At 57.0% G+C, this 7,850-nt stretch overlaps 1 protein-coding gene across 2 annotated transcripts; it reads right to left on the bottom strand.

Annotated features, from left to right (window-relative positions):
• Nucleotides 1–737: 737 nt before the first annotated feature.
• LIN7B (lin-7 homolog B, crumbs cell polarity complex component) lies at nt 738–7,413 on the bottom strand. Of its 2 annotated transcripts, none has more exons than XM_030969823.1 (7): nt 7,351–7,413; nt 5,868–5,986; nt 5,034–5,105; nt 3,076–3,285; nt 1,993–2,153; nt 868–917; nt 738–837 (listed from the first exon to the last, which is right to left on the bottom strand). In XM_030969823.1, exons 1-6 carry the CDS (start codon nt 7,388–7,390, stop codon nt 896–898), a joined length of 624 nt encoding a protein of 207 aa, XP_030825683.1. In that variant the 5' UTR covers nt 7,391–7,413; the 3' UTR covers nt 738–837; nt 868–895. The 2 variants fall into 2 exon arrangements, with proteins under 2 accessions (XP_030825683.1, XP_030825684.1); XM_030969824.1 differs by having other exon boundaries at nt 751–827; nt 858–917.
• Between the last annotated feature and the right edge of the window lie 437 nt (nt 7,414–7,850).

Genomic DNA, 7,850 nt, shown 5'->3' with positions numbered 1-7,850 from the left:
GGTGACACTGAGGTGACACAGGTAACCCACAGGTGACACTCAGGTAACCCACAGGTGACACAGGTGACACACAGGTGACACAGGTGACCCCCCTCAGGTGACACTGAGGTGACACAGGTGACACAGGTGACACAAATGACCCCCCACAGGTGACACAGGTGACACAGGTAACCCACAGGTGACACAGGTGACACAGGTGACCCACAGGTGACACTCAGGTAACCCACAGGTGACACTCAGGTAACCCACAGGTGACACAGGTGACACACAGGTGACACAGAGGTGACACAGGTGACACAGGTGACCCCCCTCAGGTGACACTCAGGTGACACAGGTAACCCACAGGTGACACTCAGGTAACCCACAGGTGACACACAGGTGACACAGGTGACCCCCCTCAGGTGACACTGAGGTGACACAGGTGACACAGGTCACACAAATGACCCCCCACAGGTGACACAGGTGACACAGGTAACCCACAGGTGACCCTCAGGTAACCCACAGGTGACACACAGGTGACACAGGTGACCCACCTGGGCCACGCCTTTAAATAGCAGCCAATAAATACTGTACAGAGTGCCCGATATACACACGGGGGGGTCTGGGGGGTCCCAGGTGACTTTGGGGGGTCCCGAGGGGTCCTGGGGGGGTCCTGGGGGGTTCCGGGTGACTTTGGGGGGTCCCGGGGGGTCCCAAGAGGTCCCTGGGGGATCCCAAAGGGGTCCAGGGGGGACTCTGGGGGGTCCTGGGGGGTCCCAGAAGGCCCCGAGGGGTGGGGGGGGTCCCGGGGGACTTTGGGGTGTCCTGGGGGGTCCCAGGAGGGTCCCAGGGGGTCCCAGGGGACTTTGGGGTCTCCCGGGGGGTCTCGGGGGTCTTTGGGGTCTCCTGGGGGGTTCTACCCCCTCGATTCCAGCGACCTGTGGGGTGAAATTGGGGAGGGGTCAGCGGGGTCAGGGGTGGAATTTGGGGGTTTGGGGACTCAAGGATTTTGGGGTTTGGGATTTGGAAATTCAGGGATTTGGGGACTCAGGGATTTTGGGGTTTGGGAACTCAGGGAATTTGGGATTTGGAGACTCAGGGATTTTGGGATTTTGGGGTTTGAGAACTCAGGGATTTGGGGATTTTGGGGTTTGGGAACTCAGGGATTTTGGGATTTGGGGACTCAAGGATTTTGGGAACTCAGGGATTTTGGGATTTTGGGGTTTGGGGACTCAGGGATTTTGGGATTTTCGGATTTGGGGACTCAGGGATTTTGGGATTTGGGGTTTGGGGACACAGGGATTTTGGGATTTTGGGGTTTGGGAACTCAGGGAATTTGGGATTTGGGGACTCAAGGATTTTGGGAACTCAGGGATTTTGGGATTTTGGGGTTTGGGGACGCAGGGATTTTGGGGTTTGGAGACTCAGGGAATTTGGGATTTGGGGTTTGGGGACTCAGGGAATTTGGGATTTGGGGTTTGGGGACGCAGGGATTTTGGGATTTTGGGACTCAGGGATTTTGGGATTTGGGGTTTGGGGACTCAGGGATTTGGGAACACGGGAATTTGGGATTCGGGAACACAGGAATTTGGGGTTTGGGAACACAGGAATTTGGGGTTTGGGGTGCAAGGATTTTGGGACTTGGGAACACAGGAATTTTGGGATTCGGGAGCACAGGGATTCTGGGATTTGGGGACTGAGGGATTTGGGTTTTGGAGTTTGGAAACTGAGGAATTTGGGGTTTGGAGACTCAGGGATTTGGGGTCTGGGGACTCAGGAAATTTCGAACCCAGGGAATTTGGGATTTTGGGGTTTGGGAACGCAGGGATTTTGGGATTTTGGAACACAGGAATTTGGGATTCGGGAACATAGGAATTTGGGATTTGGGAACACAGGATTCTGGGGTTTAGGAACACAGGAATTTTGGGGTTTGGGAACGCAGGGATTTTGGGATTTTGGAACACAGGAATTTGGGATTCGGGAACACAGGGATCCGGGGGTTTGGGCGCTCACGAGTAGCTGTTGTGCTGCCGGCGCCGTGCCGTGCGCAGCTTCTCGAAGCGCGCCTCCATCTCCTCGAGCACGCGCGGCGTGTAACGGACCACGAGCTTCACCGAGCCCTGCGCCGCCTTCAGCAGCTCCACCGCGCGCTCGTGCTGCTCCCCCTCCACGCTCTGCGCCCCGAAAACCCCAAATGGAACCCCAAAAACTGCCCCAAAACTGCCCCGGTCCCAAAATCCCAACCAAAAACTGCCCCGACCCCAAAATCCCAACCAGAGCCCCAAAATCCCAAGCGGAACCCCAAAATCCCTTCAGCAGCTCCACCGCGCGCTCGTGCTGCTCCCCCTCCACGCTCTGCGCCCCAAAAACCCCAAATGGAACCCCAAAAACTGCCCCAAAACTGCCCCGGTCCCAAAAACCCAACCGGAACCCCAAAATCCCAACTGGAACCCCAAAAACCCAACCAGAACCCCAAAATCCCTTCAGCAGCTCCACTGCGCGCTCGTGCTGCTCCCCCTCCACGCTCTGCGCCCCAAAAACCCCAAATGGAACCCCAAAAAACTGCCCCAAAACTGCCCCGGTCCCAAAAACCCAACCGGAACCCCAAAATCCCAACCGGAACCCCAAAATCCCTTCAGCAGCTCCACCGCGCGCTCGTGCTGCTCCCCCTCCACGCTCTGCACCCCAAAAACCCCAAATGGAACCCCAAAAACTGCCCCAAAACTGCACCGGTCCCAAAATCCCAACCAAAAACTGCCCCGACCCCAAAAACCCAACTGGAACCCAAAAAACCCAACCCAAAAATGCCCCGAACCCAAAAACCCACCCAAAACCCCAGTTTAACCATTCCAAACCCCAATGTAACCACTCCAAACCTCCTGAAAACCCCAAAATCCCGGGATTTTCCCCCAAATGCTCACCACCCCGTTGACGCTGAGGAGTTGATCCCCCCGCTTGAGCCCCCCGTGGCGGTTGGCCACCCCAAATCCCACCCAAAACCCCCAAAACCCCAATTTAACCCTTCAAACTCCAATGTAACCACTCCAAACCCCCCCAAAGACCCCCAAATCCCCGGATTTTCCCCCAAATGCTCACCACCCCGTTGACGCTGAGGAGCTGGTCGCCCCGTTTGAGCCCCCCGTGGCGGTCGGCCACGCCGCCCGGGATGACCCTGGAGATGTAGATGGGCGAGTTCTGCTCCTTGCCGCCCATGATGTTGAAGCCCAAACCCTCCTCGGTCTTGGGCAGCTCCACCACCCGCGGGTGGGCGTGGCCCTCGCTGGCCGCGAACGCCGCCACCGTGGCCTGGGGACAGCGAGGGGACAGTGGGGACATCGGGGACATCGGGGGCGTTGGGGACAGTGGGGACATTGGGGACATTGGGGGCGTTGGGGACATTGGGGACATTGGGGACAGTGGGGACATCGGGGACATTGGGGACATTGGGGTGGCATGGGGACATCGGGGACATCGGGGACGTTGGGGGCGTTGGGGACATTGGGGACATTGGGGGCGTTGGGGACATTGGGGACATTGGGGGCATTGGGGACATTGGGGGCATTGAGGACATTGGGGATATTGGGGACATTGAGGACATTGGGGATATTGGGGAAGTTGGGGACATTGGGGACATTGGGGACATTGGGGGCGTTGGGGACATTGGGGACATTGGGGACATTAGGGGCATTGAGGACATTGGGGATATTGGGGAAGTTGGGGACATTGGGGGCAATGGGGGGATTTGGGGCATTGGGGACATTAGGGACATTGGGGACATTGGGGACATTGGGGGCATTGAGGACATTGGGGATATTGGGGAAGTTGGGGACATTGGGGGCAATGGGGGGATTGGGGACCTTGGGGACATTGGGGATGTTGGGGGATATTGAGGTGATTGAGAACATTAGGGTCGCTGGGGACATTGGGGACGTTGGGGACATTGGGGACATTTGGGGACACTGGAGTAGATGAAGGTATTGGGGGCAATGGGGATGTTGGGGACATTGGGGACATTGAGGGAATTGGGGACATTGGGGGAATTGGGGACATTGGGGACATTGGGAACACTGGAGGATATTTGGGGTATTGAGAACATTGGGGGGATTGGGGACATTGGGGTCACTAGGGGACACTGAAGACATTGGGGACTTTGTGGACATTGGGGATGTCGAGGACATTGGGGACATTGAGGGACATTGAGGGGATTGAGAACATTGCGGACGTTGGGGACATTGGGGGGACTGGGGGATATTGGGGACATTGGGGGATATTGGAGTCACTGAGGGTTTTGGGGACATTTGGGACATTTGGGGATTGGGGACATCAGGGGACATTGGGGACATTGAGAGCGTTGGGGACATTGGGGGATATTGAGGGGATTGGGGACACTGGGGACATTGGGGGCATTTGGGGACATTGGGGACATTGGAGTCATTGAAGACATTGGGGACCTTGGGGGGGATTGGGGACATTTGAGATGTTGGGGACACTGGGGACATTGGAGGACATTTAGGGACGTCGGGGACATTTGGGGGACATTGGGGACATTCGGGACATTGAGTTGTTTTGGGATCCTCGGTGAGTTTTGGGGTCCCCCATGGTGGTTTCGGGTCCCCGAGGGGTGTTTGGGGTCCCCAGGATGTTTTTGGGGTCCTCGGGCTGTTTTGGGGGTTCCCTGGAGGGGTTTTTGGGGTCCATGAGGATGTTTTTGGGGTCCCCAGGGTGTTTTTGCGGTCCCTGGGGGATTTTAGGGTCCCAGGCTGTTTTGGGGACCCAAGAAGAGCTTTAGGGTCCACAAGGTGTTTTTGGGGTCCCCCAGAGGGGTTTTTGGGGTCCCTGGCTGGTTTTTAGGGTCCCAGGGGATTTTGGGGTCCCCAGGGTTATTTTGGGGTCCAAGGGGTGTTTTTGGAGTCCCCAGGCTGATTTTGGGGTCCCCAGGGATATTTTGGGATCTCCAGGGATATTTTGGGGTCCAAGGGGGGGGGGTTGGGGTACCTGGGGGATTTTGGGATCCCCAGGGATATTTTGGGGTCCCAGGGGGGTTTTTGGGGTACCTTGGCCGTGGCGTGGGCGCGGATTTCGGGGCTCCCCGCGATGTCCAAGGTGTCGTAGAGCTGCTCATAGACCTGGGGGGACCCCGGGGTTGGGGGGGGGACCCCAAAACCCCCGGGCAGCGCCCCCCAAATCCCCCAAGGGGCAGCTGCAGAGATTTGGGGGGACCTTGGAGGATTTTGGGGGTTCCCAGGGTGGTTTCTGGGGTTTTCCCACATGGATTTTAGGGTTCCTCTTTGGATTTGGGGTTTTCGGGGGTTCCCCAATGGATTTTTGCTTTTCCCTTTGGATTTTGGGGTTCCCCAAAAATTTCGGGCTTTCTGGGTGGATTTAGGGGTTCCTGGGTGGATTTAGGGGCTCCCAAGTGGGTTTTGGGGGGGTTCCCCCATGGATTTGGGGGTTCACAGGTGGCTTTTGGGCTGGATTTGGGGGTTTTGGGGTGGATTTGGGGGTGGTTTGGGGGGTTTTGGGGCTTCCAGTTTGATTTGGGGGCTCCCAGTTGCATTTTGGGGTTCCCAGGTGGCTTTTGGGGTGGTTTTAGGGTGGGTTTGGGGGTTCCCAGGTGAGTTTTGGGGTGGTTTTGGGGTTCCCAGTTGGGTTTTGGGGTTCCCAGGTGACTTTTGGGGTGGAAATGGGGGTTTTGGTGGGGCTTTATGGTTTTTTGTTTTTTGGGCGTTTTTGGGGTGAATTTGGGGTTTTCTGGTGTGGATTTCGGGTGGTTTTGGGGCTCCCAGGTGGTTTTGGGAGCTCCCAGGTTGGTTTTGGGGTGGATTTGGTGTTTTCTGGGGCGGTTTTGGGGTGGATTTGGGGTTTTTTTGGGGGGTTTTTGGGGTCACCTCGCGGATGGCGGAGCAGAACTTGCTCTGCAGGACCCTCTGCAGCGCCTGCAGCTTTTGGGGGGGCAGCTCCCCACTGCGCTGGAGCCGCTCCAGCAGCTCCACGGCCCGGGACACGTCTGGGGGACCCCAACAGCCCCGGAGTCACCCCAAAATCACCCCAGAACAGCCCCCAAATCAGCCCCAGAGTCACCCCAAAATCACCCCAGAACAGCCCCCAAATCAGCCCCAGAGTCACCCCAAAATCACCCCAAAACAGCCCCAAAATCACCCCCAGAGTCACCCCAAAATCACCCCAAAACAGCCCCAAAATCAGCCCCAGAGTCACCCCAAAATCACACCCAAAACAGCCCCCAAATCAGCCCCAGCGTCACCCCAAAACAGCCCCCAAATCACTCCGAGTCAGCCCAAAATCACCCCAAAACAGCCCCCAGTCACCCCAGTCAGCCCAAAATCATCCCAAATCAGCCCCAGAGTCACCCCAAAATCACCCCAAAACAGCCCCAAAATCAGCCCCAGAGTCACCCCAAAACAGCCCCCAAATCACCCCCAGAGTCACCCCAAAATCACCCCAAAATCACCCCAAAATCACCCCTAGAATCAACCCAAAATCACCCCCAGAGTCACCCCAAAATGACCCCAAAATCAAACACAGACACACCCCAAAATCAGCCACAAATCACCCCAAAATTACCCCCAGGGTCACCCCAAAACAGCCTCAAAACCACCCCAAAATCACTCTCAGAATCAACCCAAAACAACCCCCAGAGTCACCCCAAAATCAACCCCAGTCACCTCAAAATGACCCCAAAATCAAACACAGGCACACCCCAAAATATGGCCCAAATCACCCCAAAATCACCCTCAGAATCACCCCCAGAGTCATCCCAAAATCACCCCAAAACAGCCCCAAAATCAGCCCCAAAGTCACCCCAAAATCACCCTCAGAGTCACCCCAAAATCACCCTCAGAGTCAACCCCAAGTCATCCCCAAAACCATCCCAAAATCAAACCTAGAGTCACCCCAAAACAGCCCCAAAATCAGCCCCAGAGTCACCCCCAAATCACCCCAAAATCCCCTAAAACCACCCACAAAAATCAAACCCCAAAATCATCCCCCAGCGTCATGCCAAAATCACCCCGTAACAGCCCCAGAAACACCCCCAAAAAACCCCAAAACGCCCCCAAAAAACCCCGAACACCCCAAAATCCCCCCGTGCCCCTCCTTAGCCCCCCCCACTCACCCCCAGCCCTTCCCCCACCCCTCAAACCCCCCAGAACCCCCCAAAAACCCCAAATCGCCCCAAAAACCCCAAATCCCCCCAAATCTCCCATTTAATCCCCCCCAATCACCCCTTGCCGCCCCCTCCCCCACTCGCGACGCCACTCAGCCCCTCCCCCTACCCTCAGGACCCCCCCGGACCCCCCAAAATCCCAAAAATTCCCCAAAATCCCCAAAATTCGCCCCAAATTCCCCCCGTACCCCGCTCCAGCCCCAGCGCGTCCCCACTCAGCGCTGCCATCTTCGCGTGGCCACACCCACTCGCTGACCACGCCCATTATTTGAACCACGCCCGTCTTTTATAAACCACGCCCCTTCCCACCAAACCACGCCCATCTCCCGCTTCAGGTCACGTGTGTGCTTCTTGGCCACGCCCATGCCCTTATTTGGGCGTGGGCTGACCACGCCCCGTGTCCCGCGCTGGCCACGCCCCCAGGGGACTTGTCCTGCCTCGCGCGCATGCGCAGAAAGGGGGAGACCCCAAATTCGGGGGGGGAGGAAAAATCCGAATTTTGGAGAGCGGGAAATGGGGTGGGGAGACCCCAAATTTTAGGGTGAAGACCCCAAAATTGGGATGGAGGAACTGGGGGGGGGTCCCAAATTTTGGGGGGATCCCAAATTTGGGGGTCCCAAATTGCCCAGGGGACCCCAAATCTTGGGGGAGGGTCCCAAATTACCATCTGAAAAAAACCCCAAATTGC

Source organism: Camarhynchus parvulus, unplaced genomic scaffold (assembly GCF_901933205.1).
Source record: "Camarhynchus parvulus unplaced genomic scaffold, STF_HiC, whole genome shotgun sequence".
NCBI classification, from domain to species: Eukaryota; Metazoa; Chordata; class Aves; order Passeriformes; family Thraupidae; genus Camarhynchus; species Camarhynchus parvulus.
This window is presented reverse-complemented; position numbering and strand designations above follow the sequence as displayed.

Bases quoted from the DNA above. Each gene is read 5' to 3' on its own strand.
- LIN7B (XM_030969823.1), bottom strand. From the start codon at position 7,390: ATGGCAGCGCTGAGTGGGGACGCGCTGGGGCTGGAGCGGG. The intron at 3,286-5,033 runs GTACCCCAAAAA...CGCTGTCCCCAG, and splicing joins GCGCCCACGCCACGGCCAAG to GCCACGGTGGCGGCGTTCGC. The intron at 2,154-3,075 runs GTGAGCATTTGG...TTCGGGGCGCAG, and splicing joins TCCTCAGCGTCAACGGGGTG to AGCGTGGAGGGGGAGCAGCA.